General features: G+C 41.4%; 1 protein-coding gene across 1 annotated transcript in view; it reads right to left on the reverse strand.

The window, feature by feature from the left end:
* Positions 1 to 13,713, reverse strand: part of SPAG17 (sperm associated antigen 17) — a gene marked incomplete at both ends in the record, with an annotated part of 104,477 nt that extends 90,764 nt beyond the window's left edge. Inside the window, 3 exons of the mRNA XM_080612689.1 lie at positions 4,609 to 4,668; positions 5,045 to 5,185; positions 13,618 to 13,713. Coding sequence (XP_080468815.1) covers positions 4,609 to 4,668; positions 5,045 to 5,185; positions 13,618 to 13,713 — 297 coding nt within the window. The remainder of the gene's footprint in view (positions 1 to 4,608; positions 4,669 to 5,044; positions 5,186 to 13,617) is intronic.
* Positions 13,714 to 20,685: the final 6,972 nt, after the last annotated feature.

The raw sequence follows: 20,685 nt of genomic DNA on the forward strand, positions 1-20,685 counted from the left end.
AAATGACAACTTCTTGATGAGATTTAAGAAGCAAGCCATTTCAAAGTCAAACTTATTCAGAACTCAGGACTTACTGCCTGGCAGACATCCTTTTGAAATTGGGCTGTAGAGGACAGCAAGAGGGAAAAAGGAAGCATGAAAAACGTCATTCATTATTAAGAGATGCTAAGTACACAAATCTCGTCATATTGAAAACAGCAGAATTTACTACCACAGAAGCATCTCTGCAAGAGAAGAATTTATGACAGACACTTGGGTTACAGCAATCAGACCAGCAGAGGAGCTTGCCTGAAGGTTTGCTTAGTTAGAAGGTCAAAGTCATGCCAATAAGATGCTTACACTTCCTTCATAAGCAGTTATCTCCAACTGTATCAACAGAACCTTGCAAAAAGGCAGATTTTAAAGCACTGCCATCCCACATGTATATTTACTTCTGTAGCATTCACTGTCTCTTGAGAAACTAGATTGTATTTACACTTGAAAAGCAAGTCTGAAATCTTCACACCTGACCAGAAAAGTTAGCTCTTAGAAAAGTGATGTAACTCCCATTTAAAACCTCTTGTAAGCCAGAACAGTGTAAACCTTAACAGTGTAAGCCTAAAATACTAGGCATTTAACACAGCCCTTGCTAGGCACAACTGCGAAGAACACAGAAAGCATTTGTTTTTATGCATATACTTCCATATATACATGGATACAAAATTCTGCCATGCTTAGGAGCTTTTCTAACTTATGTTCACCTGTATCTGCCCTCAAGGATTTCAAGAGTGCAGTGCATGCTGCTCATGCTGCCTTCCAGCCTCAAAATGCAGATGTAGTTAGCTATCTACCCAGCTGGAAAATATTTATGATTTATTTACGATTAAGAATGATTTATTCTGCTCCAGTCTCACAGAATTCCAGGATGATAATGGGCCATGATTTGTATTTGGCACTTGATTTGATTGTATTTTTCAGCTTGACAACTACAGGCAGGAGCTTTGCTGTGAGAAACCAGAATTATTATCTTAATTCTTGACAGGGAGTGGAATATAGATTAATGATTTTGATTGCAATTAAGCCTTTTTGGTTACACAGCATGGCTTGTCCTGGAGATGAGTCAGAACAGTGTGGAAGGATGCTGCTGTTACAGGACTTCAGTTTTGCTGGCTTCACCAGCGCAAGAACACATTTTGAAGGCAGCAACCTGGGATCTACATCCAAACAAAACTGCTCTTGTGTCTGCCACTTGGGACTTCTTCGGCCTTCCACGACCCTTCATCCCAAGCATCTCAGTTTATCCAAGAGCCACGTCAGTCCCTTAAATCCCCCTCTCTTTCATGACCATGCCCCTTATTCAGTCATCCATTTTCAGCAACACCAGCTATAACTTCCAGTCTTTTCACGTGAAGGGGCCACCTGAGGCTCCATCCTCCTTCACAGCCTTTCCTCACCATGGTACTGCTCTGCAGCTCCAGCTTGTTCCCTTACAAGGACGGGACAAGATTCCTTCTAAAAATTTCCTGGGTAACCTAAAGGCAACTTTCCTGACCCTGTTGTATGAGTCTAGCAAAGCTGGAAAACAACTCCTGAAAGGACACACACACACACACAAAAGCAGCCTGCCATCCATACAGCCCCTGGACGCAACCTCACCACAATTGTCAAGGAAGAAAAAATTAAAAAAAAACCAGCCTCACGAAGAAATCCAGAATGGAAAATTTAGGCTTTAACAGATTTTCAAAATGCAAAGTTTGGAAGTTAAAACACTATCATATTTAGTAGTGGTAAAGCACCTGAATTACCAGACGACATTACCAACCTTAACAGAAAGCTGCCAAAGCAAACAGGTACATAAACAATAACAGATACATACCTTGCTTATAAAATACATATATTTTATTCAAACATATTATAGAATCACAGAATGGTTTGGGTTGGAAAGCACCTTAAGATCATCCCGGTCCAACACCCTGCCACTGGCAGGAATGCCTCACTCTAGACCATGTTGCCCAAGGCTCTGTCCAACCTGGTCTTGAACACTGCCAGGGATGGAGCACATACCACTTCTCTGGGCAAGCTGTGCCAGCGCTTCACCACCCTCACAGTAAAGAGCTTCTTCCCTATATCTAACGTGAACTTCCCCTGTTTCAGTTTGAACCCATCACTCCTTGTCCTATCACTACAATCCCTGGTTTTAGTTTTTGTCTGTTGGAAAAACTGTCCATGATAAGTTAACTATGAGATTTATTGATACAGATATATACCATTTTCCCTTCCATACACAAAGAAAAAAGAATCATTTCCATGGCATCTTTATGAGAAAATCAGCCTAAAATAATTAAATTCAGCACTGGAATTAGCACAAAACTACCACTCAGGACCTCTACTCCCATCAGGTCACCTAAGAGACAGAAAAGGTGTTAGATATCTCTTTCTCCTGGATTTGGAAATCTTTTAGTTACATATTCATAAAACCTGCCCTGATCCTCTTCACTTTGTACAATACAAGTGATATGAAACACAACACAGTAAGATGACAGAAACTGCGAAGGGAACTAATTTAGAGTAAACAACAGGTATATAATATATAATTAGCTTGCAATATACCAAGAGCAGTTGGTTAAAGTTTGTTGTCTTGCAGGCACTGCAGACTGCTGCACCGACAAGTATTAAACCCCCCTGCATTTCAGTAGATTCAATGTGCAAGTCCAGTGACACGGGTAACAGTGTTACTATTAATATCACTAATAACCACGTTACTATGCATGTCATCATCCCCAAACTGACACACATGTACACGTCATATGCTCAAAGATCATTAAATGTCGGGAATCTCATTTACAGTCTGCCTAAAAAAGAATATGCGCTTGTGGAAATAACAGCGTGCTGAATCCTACCACAGAGAAAAGAATTGGTATGCGGTGAGGACAGAAATGCTCTCAGAAGAACATTTCACAACTTTGTGTCCTTTGCTAACCTCAGATTTGCTTCTCCTTGCTGCAGTGAAAACTCTGAAAGCACAAGATGCACATATACTTTAGGTGAATGCTCAGGAGCAAATTCTGACCAGAGAGGCAGGATCTTAATGCTTGTGGCAACACGATCAATCTTCTAATTTGCTACAGCCAGAACGGAAACTGAGTCCAAGCAAAAGGTCAGAACAGGCATTTTATATTCTCTGTTAAAGGAGGGAAGGAAAAAAAATGTCCTTGAGGAGTAAAGTAAGTAGCTAATGAGACACAGCACTGACAGCTGGAATTTAATAGGTATCCACTTCACAAGCAAAATTGCTCTTAGTAATTAAATACAGGTATCATACAAAGCTTCTGCTCAGAGCTAGACTTCAAAATCCTTCTGTCAGTAGGACTGAAGAGGTTTTATATACCAGGTAATATAAGGGTGAGTTTGCCTGGGAGGCTAGTCCTAAATGAAGAGGGTTAATTGCATAAAATTCACAGTCATGTCAGTGGTAAATAATTCCAAAGGGACTTGTTCAGATAGTAGTCTGGCATTACTGAAAAACAGACTACAACTAAAAAGACCTCTTATACAGTCCACCAAAGCCTGAGACACATAAAAAGTTTATTAGTCATTGCAGAACTAAAATGTAAACAAGATCCTTTTAGAGGGATCCAAAATTCTTTATGCTCCAGGTCTGCAGGGCCATAAAACTACCTGAGAAAATTTTAAACAATCTTCTAATTAATCACAGGATTTTATAAGTTCTCACATGCTGTAAGTAAAACATTAACAAGGCAGGAGGAAGTACTCTTTGTATAAGCATGATTGCTAATGCCGCTGACATGCCCCACTAGATGAACCTGGGTAGAATTTAACATCAAGCTGAGATTATAATGGATACAAGCATACAGAGATAGGGTTTCATTTATAGGACTGCATTCCCATAAACAAAGGTGTAAATCTCTCAATTCCTGGGAGCATCTGAGCAGGATCTAATTGTTTTTCTGTAATTTGTGACACCACCATCAAAATACGACCACATAATGTATAGAATCATAGAATGGTTTGGGTTGGAAAGCACCTTAAGATCATCCAGGTTCAACACCCTGCCACTGGCAGGAATGCCTCACTCTAGACCATGTTGCCCAAAGCTCTGTCCAACCTGGCCTTGAACACTGCCAGGGATGGAGCATTCACCACTTCTTTGGGCAACCTGTTCTAGTGCCTCACCACCCTCACAGTAAAGAACTTCTTCCTTGTATCTAACCTCAACTTCCCCTGTTTCACTTTGAACCCATTATCCCTTGTCCTGTCGCTACAGTCCCTGATGAAGAGTTCCTCCCCAGCATCCTTGTAGGCCCCCTTCAGATACTGGAAGCTGCTCTGAGGTCTCCACACATCTTCTCTTCTCCAGGCTGAACAGCCCCAACTTTCTCATTCTTAACATAATAAAACTCATACCTCTGGAAAGACATCTTCACCCTCACTTGATCAGCAGTCCAAAAGAACATTACTGGTATCACAAAAAGAAACCAGCTGAAGTACCTAGACGGTTGAGTGTTTTTACCAGCTACATCCATTTACTCAGGTATGCATAACAATCACACAGCTGCATGTACTTCAGTGTAAAAGAGCAGTGACTTTGCAATACGTATTTTCACCTACCTCATAGTACATAGGCGCATTCGTAACCTTTTTTGCCTTCTGATTCCCTGAATCTCTGATCTGCAAGAAAATAAAGCATTCTACTGTGAGAAGATTATAAGTTTACACAAATGATTGTACTCATTATTCCCTCTTGCAAACACTACATTCACACTTCAAAACACGAGGAATCATCTTACAGTACCCTTGTACTTTAGTGAGGGAGTTTTTGTGCTCAGCAGTTCGAAGAAAAGTCTTCAACAAAACCTCACTATTTACAAGGAACAGACCAACTTTTTTTTTTTTTTAACTTCTATGAACTAGTGTAACTTTTAAAACTTCCATAGAGTAATTCAATTGAATACAAAATGTATAGTTATCATAGATTGAAGAAGTGAGTATAAAGAAGTGAGATTCAGGGTTTGGTTTGTTATCAGAAGTTCCTTTCTTGGAATACCTGTGTGAAAACGTCTTCTCGTGTTATCACGCTGAAGAGCTTCCGCTGTGGCACCTGCACAGCAAGAGACAGGGCCTTGGTGTGGATTTCATCCTCAGTTCTGTTCCCAACAACAAAAGCAATGCTAGGCTTCCAGTCATCCTGTTTTCCAAAATAAAACATATCATGTATTAAACCTCAAGCAGACAAAACTGCTTCTCTGCAGTTTCAAGGACTAATCCTGTAGAGATGGTTACTGCCTTTAAGACATATTAAACGTCACTGTATTAATCACACTGAAATAAAATGCATAAAACCCGAAAAAGCACGCACTGCATTGTCCCAATTATTTCTGCCATCAGATGGCAGCATTATCCTATGAAAATCACAAATGCCAACTAACAACCTCGACAAACCTCACCGGCTGCATTAGCATCACACAAATAGAAAGTAACTTTTAAATGTCATTTGCAGATTTGACAGTTCAGTAAGCAACCAAGAAGTGAATTTTCAAAATACGCATTATTGTCATTGAACATTGTGATTATCTGCTGTAGAAAAACAGTAATGATAATAGTAATAGTAAAAATAGTAATAGTAGTAGTAATAATAATAATCATAACAACAACAATAATATCCCAGCTCCCTCATACAGGGAATCAGACAATACCCACACACTAACTCTTAAACACTGTAGCATTATTTGTATGATGTTTTATGAGGCTATAATTACGCATAACATAGTCCTTGGACTCTTTCACCAAGTATTCTGAACTAAGAAAAATAATTTTTCAAAGACAAATTATATTTCACTATAGGAATTGACAGGTTAAAAACACTAGAAGCTGTCAAACATTTGCAGTAAAATAGACAAATGTTAATGAAAATGAACTGATTTTATCATTACAGAAATGCAAAATAAGAGAAGACTGGAATACATAATTTAGTGGTATCCATTCACAAAACCTTCAAAATGATGTTATGGCAGCAACTTTTCTTGGCTACTCTTTTTCCTCATTTCTTGTGTTTGAACCCTTTCACAAAGTGAGTGGCTATCTTCAGCACATCTACATCTGACTTCAGTGTTCTTTATTAGCATCAGTGGCAGCTGAACCATAAGCACTTCCAAGGGTTGTACTCTACATCAAATCACATGTGTAAACTGCAAGCTACCAATAAAACTGCATAAAGGTGAATATAGAAAGAGCTTCAGTAGCTCCAGGTAGTCTCAAGGTGGTGCCACACTGATCAGGACCAGGCTAAGCAGATTCACGTACTACTTCAGCAGGGAAAGATTTGAAAGACAAATTTCAGAGAGGGTGCTAACTCTAGGATTTTGATGGAAATATTTTCGTATGTGTGTATTACGTACAAAGTCCTTATGGAAAAAGAGGAACAAAACCTGAGCTGATGGTAAAGAGAGGGAAAGGATGGTTCCAGATGTAAATGGAAGGAGGAGAAATTTCTTTTTCCAGTTTTACTATACCTTTCTTCATGCGTTCCTTCTCTTAGCTGAAAAAAGGCCTTCCTAAATGTTTGCAATTTGAGTCTGATGACTTGGGATGAGAGAACGCAACAGCTGACATAAGTTTCAAACTAGTAAATGCTTGCATGGAGGGAAACCGTCATACTCTTAAGATATCAAAGCATAACATCACGTGTAGACGGCATGACATGATTGTACATACAAGGAAAAGATCACCTGCATCACTAAGGGTAATTTTCTGAAACTGCAAGAAGCCACTGAGCAGATACTTAATCCAAAAGGGCTCCACAGTTCCACACATAAACTTCTTTAACGTTTTATAGCAGCATAAAAAAAACTTTCCACTTTTTAAATGCAGGACAGTGCAAGCACATTGCTGATGCTTTAGAAGCATGCAAACATGATGGAATTCATGAGAGTGTCCCACTGACCTGAGGCTGCAAGCACTGCTCAATGGAGAAGTGGCAGCAGGTAATGGTCTGTATAGAGACTACACACTTAATTTCTTCCCCCTCCTTCTACTTGGGGGGGGGGGGGGGGGGGGAAATACCTTCTCCTCCTTAAAGTTGCCAAGATAGCTACTGGCGCACAGCACTATGAAACAACTAGATATTACGATATTATCATCAAAACACAGGCACAGGAGTTGCGGTTAAAGTTGTCATATACAACGAATTCATGTTAAAGTTGTCATTGTACATTTGCCAAGAATTGGACAGAAAACTTTGCCATTCTTTGAACAGAGAGCATTTACTTCTGTACAAATGCACAATTCTCCACACTTTCAGAATTGAGATTGAAATGCCCCTGTGTGGCAGTGTCCTGGTGTTCCTAGGGCTCACCACCAGAGACCTTTGAACAGTCATCTACCCATGACATGAGCTAATGGAGCAACTGATACGACTACGCTTCAGTGAGGACCACAAAGAACGGAACTGGGGCCAGGAAGTCCCACAAACAGATGCTGACAGCGCAAGAGCAGCAAGACTCAGGAATGTCAGGTTCTAATCTAGATGCTAGAAATACAGTCCAACAGCAATATAGAGCCTGCCTCCACAACTTCCTGCAGTTCTTCAGATATACAAAGAAATCTCCATCAGAGCATCCTGAAACTTCTGCCTTATGCCTTCTTCAGTTCCTCCTTAAAACCTGCTGGTATCTTGGTATCCTCAAATTAAACCTGCTAGCACTTATTAACACTATCATAGAATCATAGAATAGCGAGAGTTGGACAGGACCTTAAGATCATCTAGTTCCAACCCCCCTGCCATGGGCAGGGACACCTCACTAAACCATGCCACTCAAGGCTCTGTCCAACCTGGCCCAGAACATCGCCAGGGACCTAGGATTCACCACTTCCCTGGGCAACCCATTCCAGTGCCTCACCACCCTAACAGTAAAGAATTTCTTCCTTATATCCAATCTAAACTTCCCCTGTTTAAGTTTGAACCCATTACCCCTTGTCCTATCACTACAGTCCCTAATGAATAGTCCGTCCCCAGCATCCCTATAGCCCCCCTTCAGATACTGGAAGACTGCTATGAGGTTTGCACGCAGCCTTCTCTTCTCCAGGCTGAACAGTCCCAACTTTCTCAGCCTATCTTCATATGGGAGGTGCTCCAGTCCCCTGATCATCCTCGTGGCCCTCCTCTGAACTTTTTCCAACAGTTCCATGTCCTTTTCATGTTGAGGACACCAGAACTGCACACAATACTATCCCACAATACCATTTGTGAAACCTGCTTTCCCTGTAGTCCTGTCTCTTTTTGATCTTTCTATCCCTTAGTCACAACTGTCCCTATCTGATTTCTCTTTCCATTTCTACTCTCTTCCTCATCCGAGTCCCACCACTTCTCGTAATGCTTCCTGCATCTGTGCATTCCTTGATCCCCTAGCTGTCATCCTCAGTCTCCTTGTCCAGCTAATCCCTAGTTTTAGAATCTAATCCCACTTCCAGCTTCCTCCATTTCCATGTTCCTTCTCCAAATCCTTATTCTCTAGCCCCTCTAATACTTCCCAAGCACTTCAGAGTTATGTTTGAGCAAGGAGACTCTTCTTCACGTTACTTATGCAGTCCTTGGAAAGGCATTACAGGCAACAGAGAGAGAATTTTCCTGATTTCCCTAGCTGCAAAATAAAGAAAAATATATTGTTTTTATTAAAAAGGTACAATACCTGAGAAATGGAGCTAGAGAAATACCAAAATCAGCTACATACCAGAGAACAATCCAGAACTCCCACTCATCTCCTTCTAGATTGACTGATTATGAAGCCCTTTCAGAAGAGCTCAATATTGAGAACAGCAACTGAAGTCACTACGCACAGTGAATGTGCAGCGTTAGTATATAGTTTAAGGTGTTTAATTGACTATGCTCTTTTCTGACCTTAAAAATCTATTATTTTTGCAATATTGCCCTTATATTATCAATATTGTAACAGTATCCTTAATGTTTAAGGCACTGAAAGGCTAGAGAAGAAACAGACCCTGCTTCTACAGCTCACCACCTAAAATCACAACATAAAAATGAGAAGAAAAAGTAGTAAAACATATATGGTTACTTTAAAAATATTTTCTCCCTCAATATACAACTGCTCCTCTACTTAGTTTAATTCTTTCAAATGTTATTGTAGAAGTGAGACCTGAGAAAGGATCTGAAAGAGGATAGATTAGTGACCCTAAGGCTACCTCAATTGAGGTTGCCAGCTTAAAGAACATAGAAATAACTACTGAAAAGCATGGAAACAGCCTAAGGAGGTTGCCATACCGAGTACAGCCCAAGCACTATGTACTGTGAAAAATGACAACCAAAATGCAGGGAGCAGACAGCCCACAGAATCAACAATGCTGATTCAAGCACCAATGGGGAAAAAATGAAGCTGGAAACATGGTGTTGGTAACCGAATACTCCTTAGACAATCTGCACCAAGCTCCACTCCAGGGGAGGCCAGACCACTCTCACTGTAAAACATCCAGTGACAATCACTGTCACGCATGACACTGTGCCCACCCCATTTTAAAACTCTTAGCAATGGCAAGAGCTCAAATGCACTGAAGTCTTCCCCGTGTTAGAAACAACCACCTATGTGGGAAGCCTGTATGTCCCTCAGCTGAAGAGGCTCCAATCCCAGCAAGACCCCCCCCTAACTCTGAAAGCTCCAAGTAAGCAGCTAGCAGTTTTCCAAACTCCTTGTTTTCACACAACACACAAGGTGTCTCATCTTGTTCTGACTAAGTTGTCAAGGTTTCAAAGTAAATCAAGGTAACCAAATCAGTAGCTTACAAAATTTTGTTTCCTTTTTAAACACATCTCGTTTTCTCTGCTTCATTTCCTAGCACAAAAGGGCAGCAGCTCTAGACAAGGCATTTGAACAAGTCAGCTATATTGCTTATTTCTGCAGTACCAGTTTCTAGATCTCTGCCCAGGAAAAGCATCAAGAAAACATCAAACACCCCCCCCGCCATTTCCAAGCCCCTGACATTTCCAAGCAATCTAAGTAACCATCATTTTGCAGAGTAACTTATGCTTATAGTATTTAATGGTGAGGTTTTGTTGGCTTTTTGTTGGTTAGTTTTTGCTTAGTTTGTTCTGTTTGTTTGTTGGTGTTTTTTCCTTAGGCTTACAACTAATAGCTTCATTTCACCGCAGCACAATTTCAAATTTAACTGTAACGGCTGAAGAGAAACAGTTGAAAACTGAATCTCCAAGCATCTGAGCATCAAACAGCAAGAGTTTTTAAATCTCATGATTGCTTCCTTAGAAATCATGAGATTCATTAGTGATTTCTGAACACTTAGGACAATATTACGTCTAGCACTCTTCACTTTCGACAATGGGGGGAGCTTGCAAATCAGTAAACCATAGAATCATAAAATGGTTAGGGCTGGAAAGGACCTGAAGATCATCTAGTTCCAACCCCCTGGCATTGCTGGGAGAGGCTGCTTATCAGGGATTCTGTAGCTGTACCATGGTGACTGTGTAGGGCATCACTGCTCAGAAACCTGCAAGTCCATTTTCATTATCTGCTGACTGGCATACACCCGGATTACTAATGGATTCTGATTTTAAGACACTGAGTTTTTGCTGTATAATCTGGGCAGGTTAAAGAGTATCAAAGCTCAGTTGAATATTAATTTCAGCGGGATGAATAGTTATGAAAAGTGAAGCCACTCCATTTAGTACATTTTTAATGGTTTTACAAGGTTGAATTTCAGTTCAATTTGAAGGTCCTAAAATGCCAGTAAACTGAGAGAAACTATACAGACAGAAGGTCCGAACAGAATGTGGCTTCCAGGTACTATGAGTAGTTACACTAGATAATAAGAATACACGATAGATAGCAGTTATTTTAATTAAGGGCTGTATTGCCCAGAATTCAACTTCCCCTTAGCAAACATCACCCCTGAACTACTTAAAGCGTGCAAAGTTTCAAACTAAGAATTTTAATTTATATTTTGTAACATAATCCTGCAGTGAAGCCAATCAAAATATCTTAATATCTGGTGGCAAATACAGCTTTTACACATATTTTATACACAGACCCACGTTCTTCTGTGTAGCACATTGCAAACAACACAACTTATATAAACTATAATGTGGGGCTCTGCAAAATCCATATTTCCTCTGTACATGGTTTTAAGTTGTCTGTTTGCCAGCTTTTACAGTGTGTTTAGTAAAAGCAATTATTTGGTTAGTAAATACCATTTAAATCATATTTTAGTTAGCATTCCCGTCCATAAAATCTTAACACCACTGGTAAAATGACTCCTTTTCATAGATCAGACTAATAAAATATTGTAAGTCATAAACACACATTAAAATGTGAAATTTCATTGCTCGGTCTATCTGGTACAATTTAAAACCAGTTCTAGTAAATTCTGTTTGACTCCACTAAAGGGAAAGAATAGTCTCTAAATTGATACAAGTAAAAGATTTAAAATTCTTTAGACATGAATTACAAGGAGAAATTTGTTTAATTGATAGGAGTTCCTGTCATCTCCCAAGGAATTTCAGATTCATATGGTATATCGCACACAATAGCGATGAGGAGTAAGAAATAATTGTCTGCACTGTATCTGATGACATCTAGAATTCAAGATGCTCAATGCTCTCTTTTACAGGCTGCTCTCAGTTCCTAAGCTTTATATATTCAAGTCTAAGTCTCGTATGCTATACAAGTACCAGGGCAGGGTAGGGTAAGGATAGTATGGTTGGACTATTCACAGAATGAGATTTGATTTTTAACAACTATGTTTATCCTTTAATAAACCCCCTCTATGTGATTAAGTTATTAAGATATTCAATTCCCTCCATGTTCAAGAGGAAGGAACTAAATTTGGCAGCACAGCCATACTCGTGTCAAAGATGTGCTTTCACAGAGCATGTTTATTTACATTAAGTATACCCACATTTGGCCATACTTGATGAATCTCAAGTCACAGAATCCTTACTCAGAACAGATTTGTTGGCATTTGCCAGTTTTGCACCGAGCTCCTGCCCATGACTGTAAGAGCTGAATAAGAATTTCCCTGCAATAAGGAATGTCAGTGGCTGCTCAGCATCAAAGAAGCCTGAGTCCAAGCTGACTGCAGCAGGGAGACAGTTTTTCCCATGGTCCCAAGACTCTGCTGCTACAGCAAGACAGAGAAAGTGGAATTAGCTTAACTGGAACAGAAAACAGTTGGACAACAAGAGAATTAAGGAACCAAGGAATCCGAATTCAGTCCCCATGGGCACAGGCATTATGATAATCTTTAATGAGGTGATCACATTTCCCTCCCTCCCCCCTTACAGAATTCTTGCCCCATTCAGTGAACATTTCAACATTTCTTTCCATCTGCCTCAATGCATGGTCCTGAATAATCCTAATTCTGGCATTTTGAGCATTTTATCTCCTACCTTTTAAAATACTTCAGTACAATGGTCTGCATTTAACAAATGCAATAAATTTCACATAGCAGCAGCAGGGCAAACAAAGCACTCTGTTCTACAAATTCACTGGTCAATATCCACAACCACAATAAACACCACCATAAAGAAAAAAATATCACTAATTGGCACCTCGCTATGCTTGTAAGCATGGGAGAAAGGCCAGGAACTAAGGAGGTGATGGAGACTAAACTTCCATCCCCTTCTCATGCTTCAGGGAGGCTCTCCTAAGGTATGGGAGAGATTCATAAGCAGGAAAGGGCTCAAGCACCTTTGAACTCTACTGAAAATCTATGTTCTAGGGAAAAGAAAGGAAACGACGGCCTTAGCAGCTTACTTCAAGAAGTGATTTTCTTTGGCTAAACTTCTACTATACATTTACTACCAAATGAAAGTAAAAGCAACCCAGTATTTAAGAGATTTTTGGACATCTGTGGCAACCAATTAGCCAGTTTAAAGGCCTCCTCCTGAATGCAGAGCTCCTCGTACTTCAATCAGAATTGCTGGCATGTTAAAAAAACAAAGAAAAAAACAACCAAAACCACAGCAACAATAAGAAAAAATACCCTTTTTTTTTTTTTTTTTTTTTTTTTAACAGGGCATAACAGAACCCACTAACAAGGAAGCCATGGAAGTAATTTGTCTCGCAGAAGAAGCCCTAGATAAACACATACGAGGTAAATATTATTGTTTGCTAAACTCCTGCCCTATTTTGAAACCAAATTCTCTCTTGCAAGTCAGGATTTATTAGAATTACATTGCTTGCACAGAACCTGGAAACCTAAACATGCCTTTAGATCCTTGCAGGCTGTAAAAGAAAATAAAGAAAACGGGAAAGAGCGCCTTTTAGCTGCACACACTCAAGCAGGAAAATTACAGCCTCCCATTTTCAACGCTACAGTTAATGCTGTGTCAGCACCTCCATCAAACCTCGCTGTTCAGCAGTTTATGAAAAGTTCACTCCGAGCCGAAACTTGGCACCCAGAGCCCCAGAAAGAGAAGCACCGAGGAGGGAAAGCAAGAAACACGCTGGGTCTGGTCTGCTCCCCGGGGGGACCTCGCCGAGCCCCCACCAGCTACACTGAGACCACCACGCCAGCAGAGCGGCAAGAGCTGCCTCCGCCCTCATCCCCCCACCACCTTCAAGCCCCAGGGCCCGCCCGCCCCTCGGCCGGCTTCACCTCCTCGAGGTGGGCGGACACCAGCGCAGCTTCCCAGTTCTTGCCCGCAGCCACTGCCGGGGCGACAGCGTCAGTCTTAGGCCGCTTCGGGCCCATGGCGGTGCGGTGCTGTGCGGGCGGCAGGCAGGTCCCACGCGTCGCCCTAGCGACCGGCTCCCGGTGGGCACCGCCTTCTGGCCGCGCCCTGGGCGCGCCAACCGGCGGGGCCGGTCGTGTAGTACCGGGTGAACAGCTCCGCGACAGAGCCTCTGACCGACTTGGGGTGGCTGCAGCGGAGCGGTAGCGGGGTTTATGTAGGAGCGGCAGGAGGTGCTCTGGTTTTCGGACATTGGCATCGTGTTGTCCAGTCCGGGCGGGCAGCTACGGCCGCCTCCTGCATGGCTGCCTAAAGGCGAGGCTCCGGCGGGGCTTCACGGGAAGGGTTGGGACCTCTCCCCGAGTCCCAGAGCCACAAAGTTAAATATGACACCGCAAGGGCTGCACAAAACCGGGCACCAGCGGCTATCGGTGTGCCCGGGGAGGTGCTGCCGCGGGTCTGGAGCATGACCCGAGCGCAGGTGTGGGCTGGCAGCCTGCTCCCAGGCCGAAATCACTCCCCAAACACTACCACATGTTACAGTGCCGGGACCAGAAGGGGAGAGGGAGGCACAGTTGGGAGAAAGCAGGAGAGCTGCCAAGATAAAGAATTCATTACAGAAGGAGTCATGTCGTGATCTCACACTGGAGACGAGTGAAATATTCTGTGTGATTTAACATTTGGTGAAAATATCCCAAACCACATGCTGCCCTTCCCCCAGCCCCTTCTACCGACCGGGGTTGCTTGGAGCCTCCGAATCTTTAGTTTAATTTCATCGGCGCCTTAAAGCCTTGTTGTGCAGTGCATTGTTGCTTTAGTGAGTTTCAGTGTGGGATGAAACTGACCTAGTGTATGTGCTGAATAAAACACCTTTGGTTACACAGTTTTAGTGGAGAAGTAGGAATTTCATAGGGGACATAACAGGCAAGTTTCACATCATCTTAGTTTGCAGAAGGCTATCTGCCCTGGGTTTGCAGACAGTGATGTAGTTTATAACATGGAAAAGCTGCACAGTAGATTTGCCAACACCCATAAACATTTTCCCCCACCCCGTTTCTTGGCTGGTGTCCATTTTTTCTCTTTTTGAGTTTTCTTTTGTTGTCCAGAAAAAAAATCAGACTTCAGTTGTTCACAGAAACAGGCAGTGCGACATTCCCACCATGCCCTTGTTCTTCATTAAAGTTGTGGATATGCAGCCTGTGCCTGCTGAGACGCAACAAGAGAGCATGGGAACTGAGCAGGACCACCAGCTGGTGCTGCACATCGGGGCAGAGGTGCAGGGTGGAAGGCACAGATAATAGTGCCAAAGGTCCTTACTGTGAACCACCCTTCTGCTTTTTCGTGGCCCAGCTTTCAGGGCTGGATGAAAGCTTCAGGAGGACCAATGGTAGACAATTGTGCACCCAGATCCTGATGGTGTGGCTGGAAATATGCACTACCACGATGCCCATGGGAGATGACAGCTGCTTAATGATGCCCACACTTGGATCTGTATGCTCAGGTTTGTTAGTTTAAAAACTAGCAAGATTGATGTCAGCTACAAACAGCTGTGAGAACATGAACAATAGCTGTGAGAACCATGAACTAGCCTGTTTGTATTTGTTGTGTGTTTGCTTGGATGCATAAATATTATTTGAAGGAAATAGCTTTGTTCTGCTGCTTGCTGCCTTAGTGAATGCATCTTGATAACTTGCATAATTACATGCTGTAGCAGATAGCAAGTTGAGCTGAAGTAGGACAGCCAATGACCAGGAGCTTATACCAGTTCATTTAAAATTACCTTCACCGCTCTCCCAAACAAAGGAGAGAAAGAAATTGTATTTATTCTTTATTACAAAGAGTCCTAGTGTATAGTCCTGATGGATGCTCTCCAGTAGTAAAGTCAGCTAAAGACGTCTCCCGTTTGGCTTCTTGTCCTTGTCTGTTCAGTTGTGCTGCCAGAGATGCTTGCACTCCAAGCTGTAAACTAGATCACTGAAACACTCTTGGTTAAATCCTCCAAAAGACAAAACAGACAAATCACAAATATTGGGAAACTACAGACTTTGTTTCTTCTAAAGGGTCTGGACTGAAAAACACCCAGGTGTTGCTGGGCCATCTGAAAACCTTCAGCTTCCTTCTGACAGCTAAAAGATAAAGTTGCTGCAATCTTAAAACTTGTATTGGCAAAACTGAATGTAATTCAACTCTACCAGTAAGCTGCAGATGAGAGGAATAGGCAAACAGGATCCAGAGAGACAATACACAGTTTGGGGTGCCTTCTGCATAAAGAAGTGTGCAGATGTAAGCCTGGCAATTCCATGTAACAAAATTGGGTCTACTGTTAGTGCAAGACTTAATGGACCTATCTGTGATGACTTTGCATATGACAAGAACATTTATGGTGAGATTTTCAGAGAGAGTGGCAACCTAAAAATCAGAAAGTCAGGCTTTTATTTTCTGGCTTATTAAAAACCCATTGTTTGTGAATATGTAAGTGGAGTTGCAAAAAGCCATGAATTTACAATACACTTGCAAGTCTGAATAATACTCTCTGTAAACTAAAGGTCGCTTGCCTTTCTCTGAGCAAAATACAAGCCTGTGTATTCCGAATTTACACAGCAGGGTAAGAAAGCATGCATGGTTAATACTGTGGAGCAGCTAGACACAGTAACATGCTTCTGTGCCTACACTTGTAACAATAATACAGAAGGAATATTTAAAAATTGGGTATACTCTTTACCCCTTTCAGGAAGAAGTAACATTTGCTACCTTTTATTTTAAGGTGACTTAAAGAACATTTACACTTGCTTGTTCTCCAGTAAAGTGTGGGGAATGGAAAGGCATAACTAGTTGTAAAAGTCATGTCTTCTCCACTTGATATTTCCTGAAAGGCTGCATTTGACTAAAGAACTAGTAAAGGCTTTGAATCTTAAGTATTTAAAGTTTGATTGGCTGAGGAGGGAATTAATTTTAATCACGCTTTTGCTTTTTGGTTTTTAAGTGCTTATTTTAAATCCTTGACAAATACTTGGAAAAAATACTTTTCAGTAAGAACCATCAACTTCTCGCGTTCAGTTGAGAAGTGAGCAGAGTCCGCTTTGCTTGAGCCCTTAAGAACACACTTAATTGCTTTATATTGCTTTCATAAGGTTTAAATGCTTCTTAAATGGGGAGGCTTCCTGACTTATGGCTTCAGAAAGCTGTTTCCGTTTTAGAACACTTTCCAGAAGGTTGTGTAGAACAGCTAACATGGCCTTCAGCACTGCTAAGAAAAACACTCCTTCATATTCCATGCATTTCTAAGAGAAACAAGGAATATAAAGGGAGAACACTGTTCAGTCCTTTTTCCCTCAAAAAGGATGAAGGGGAAGAATATAAAACTCACTTTCCTGTTTCATAGCACTGCAGCATCTGGGCTGGGAAGAGCTTTTGCTTGATGTTTGCAACCCCCCAGGTTACAACCATCTCACAAGTTACACAGATTTGGCAGCTCTGCCATGTGTTTCCACAGCCTTTCTGAACTCTCACACACCAATTTGAATGTAGGAGGTCTTTGCCTACAGTTGCTGCTCTGGCCACCAAATGATCCCTTATAATTTATTTCTCAACCTCTACATTGGGTTATATAGTTTGCATAAAGCTTCCCACAAGGACTGCATTGGCCTCGTGGATGCAAACCAAATATCTGTCTTGGCTTTAGGATCTAGAAAGCTTATTTCTGCATCAGCAAATTATAAGTGCATGTGCCCTGAAAGGGGCAAAAGTGAAGCTGAGAACAAATGTGTTAATGTAGTCCATTTCTGAATGTGGTATGGTGTGCCTGTCATTTTCCTAGCACCAAGGTCAATAATTTCTTAGTTAAGACCAAGTTCTAACCATAATTATACAATAAAATAAACTAAACTCTCCTCCTCAGATTCTAATAAGATAAGGTAGCTAAGTGCTTGCTGAACTGTGAGAACATGCAGGGATGCTTACAGAGAAAGGGAACAACTAAAGTGTAAAGACAACACAATTCAATCAAGTCCATCCACCACACGGCAAGGCCTGCCCTCTGATGCACAGATCAATAGACCTGACCTGTTTAAGCCTGTCTGTGTAATAACATGGCCAAAAATCAAAGCAAGTTGTATCTTCTTCCTCTGAATCTAGCATTTAGTGTTGGCCTGGCCACTCACTGGTTTTTCTTCACTCAAATATTTCCCATCAAGTTACAAATATTTGTAACCTCTGTTGTTTATCACAAGCGTAACATGCAGAACAGATCAAACTCCCTTTGTACATACAAATAAGTTTACATTTAAGAGTATCCACAAACTTCATTTTACGGGGGGAAGGGGGTGTGAGGGAGTGGGGGAAGTCTCACAAGACCCTGCATTTAATTTTGGAAAAGATGCTTTCGCAGTCTGCTCTCCCACGTGTATGCATGTGCAGAGCGAATGCTTTTTCCTGTCAATAGCCAATGGTATAAGGATTCCTGGCAAAGCTTGAAATGAAATCCATTATCATATGTCAGTAAAATGACTTCCAAATTCCAGCTGGATGCTGTGCAACAGCCTCTTGAAAGAAAGACTCCCTCTGCATTTGGTGTTGTAGTTCTACTGTCTCTAGGTAACTGAATTTTGGAAGCAGTTCCGTGCTGCCAGTCAGCAAAAACGTCCAGCTTCAGATATCTCAAGCTTTATTCTTGCCCCTTTCCAAAACAGATCACAGGGTTTTATTCTCATCCCTAAAGAAAGAAATCCAAAGAAAACATTTTCCCACCCTTACAGAAAGCCAAACTCACCACCTCCACTCCATTCTCTTGCACTTTCAAATCCTGTATCATTGCCTGCTTTCTTCTGGCACAAAAGTACTTTCCCTGATGTTGGAGGGTCCTCCAGGGAGATCTGCTTCTGTAGCACTCGTCACCCCTACCACTGTCGAGAAAGGGAGTCTTACACAGTAGTGCGACACCACGGAGAGTAAACAGACATGGGATGTATGCCAGAGTTTGCACCAGAAATATTGATAATAAGTGAGGGAAAGGCATTGTGTGTTTGTTAATTTTTAAAGGAGAAGAGACTATTTGTAAAACTACATGCACTCTCATATGGAGTTGGAGTAATTAAATGGCTAGAACCATTGTTCTTTGACCTTTGTATCCTAAGTCTGTAACTCATAGTTAGATAGTTTTTAACTGAATTTTGTGAGAGTAATGTCTAACTGCAGAATAACTGAATTGCAACAATATATATTATACTGAAACTGTTCCTTCAGCTTTAATTCCCCCTCCTTTTTTTCCAGTCAAGTTCCCTGAACACATACTCTCCCCAGTAGATCTAGTTCAATGAATAGGTTTTGGAAAGAATACATGGAGTAATGACTATTTCCTGCCCGATTTTGGCACTTTGGTCATACTAGTGCCTAAAATCTGCTTTATAGAATAGCCATGATTAAACTTCTCAGTCCTAGGACTGTATCCCAAAACGTTGTCATGCCTTATCTTATGCACTAAATCCTATACTCTTCCATAAATCTGAAGTCTAAGTCTCCTTACCTCAGACCAGAACAGCATCCTCTCCTTCTGCCTTTCCTACCTCCATCAGTCTTAATTCACAAGCTTTTTTTATTCTTCATCTCCAAAATTCAAGCTGGGCTCCAGTTCCCTGGAATACTCCCCGCTGGCCAACACATCCCCCTGCCTGTGCCAGCAGACTGTGGCACCATAAGGACTCAAAGCCAACATCTCCCAGAAGGAGCAGATCTTTCACATTCGAAGGACCAGCACCCCTTTCCTGCCAGTCCTTGCTTCTAGATGCAGGTGGTCCATGAGATGTGTGATACACCCCAGCCTCCCCCAACAAAAGTATTTATACAGATGTGGTCCTCCCTCTCCTCAGCTATGCTGGAGTGCCACCTCCTTTGCCATCATTTCCCAGGTGACACACAAAACAGAAGAATATGGGAAGGCTGGGTGCTGCGCTAGCTAATGAATTGAGTTCATGACCTAAAACTGGGCCTGCCATCCTATAGAAACTCCTATAGCCAATTTTGGAAATCTTATTCCCAAGGGCATCAGGATCTAGCCCTAAACCTATGCAAGTGCCACCTCTCCAGCTATTATTAGGAGAAGCACAGTGAGAACCAGGTGATGGGGATGATCACAAAAAGAGACTGCCCCCCGAAGTCTGCATATGTATCCTATATGAAAGATCTTAGTGACTCTTAATGATGTGGTAAGTTGAAAAACTGTGCTGTTTCTGCAAATAACAGCAAACCCAAGGCTCCATCCGATTTTCTGCATATCTTAAATCAGCTGTTTAAATGAAAGCAGATTTAATTGAAATTCTCAGAAAATGAATTCTTTAAAGAGCAAATGTTACCTTTTAGAAAAGGTAAACAGTATTTTAATCCTATCAGATACTAACACCTGCTTTAATGTAAAAACTCCATTTTCTACTGGCAGGGGTTGTATAATAAATAAAGCTTGCAAAGTAGAATCTGTAATACCTTATCATCAACACTATACAGCTTCTGCCATGAGCAGACATTCATACAGATTCAGTAAGCTTTAAGCAAGTAAAATTCAGCAAGTGTTTACATTATAACATTACAGAAATCAAGTTTAAAAGGATTTCTAATTAGCACTTACCTTAGTTAACAAACTGTGTTAGCACTAATTCCCGTCAGTCAAATTCCTTCATTCCCATTAACAGCACTCAGAATGAAAAATCAGGCTTTTCTCCATCTCTTTCCATCATTAATTCAGACAAAGCAAAACATTTACTGTGGCAGGGCTGCAAAATGCTGAAGGCTGTCAATGGAAAAGAAACATGAGTTAGCTAAAATTTGGCCATACTCCCAATATATTGACTGCCTGTGCCAGTGTTTTCAGATCATGCCATCTGTAATGTTGTTTTGTATGTAGTGAATTTTAAGAGAGGCACTCGTCAATGTTTGAAAACAATGTGGAGAGATTTAAAATAAACAGCTGAGCTCAGCAGTTGAGCCCCCTGCACTGGCTGTGG

This window comes from Psittacula echo, assembly GCF_963264785.1.
Source record: "Psittacula echo genome assembly, chromosome: 3".
NCBI lineage: Eukaryota > Metazoa > Chordata > Aves > Psittaciformes > Psittacidae > Psittacula > Psittacula echo.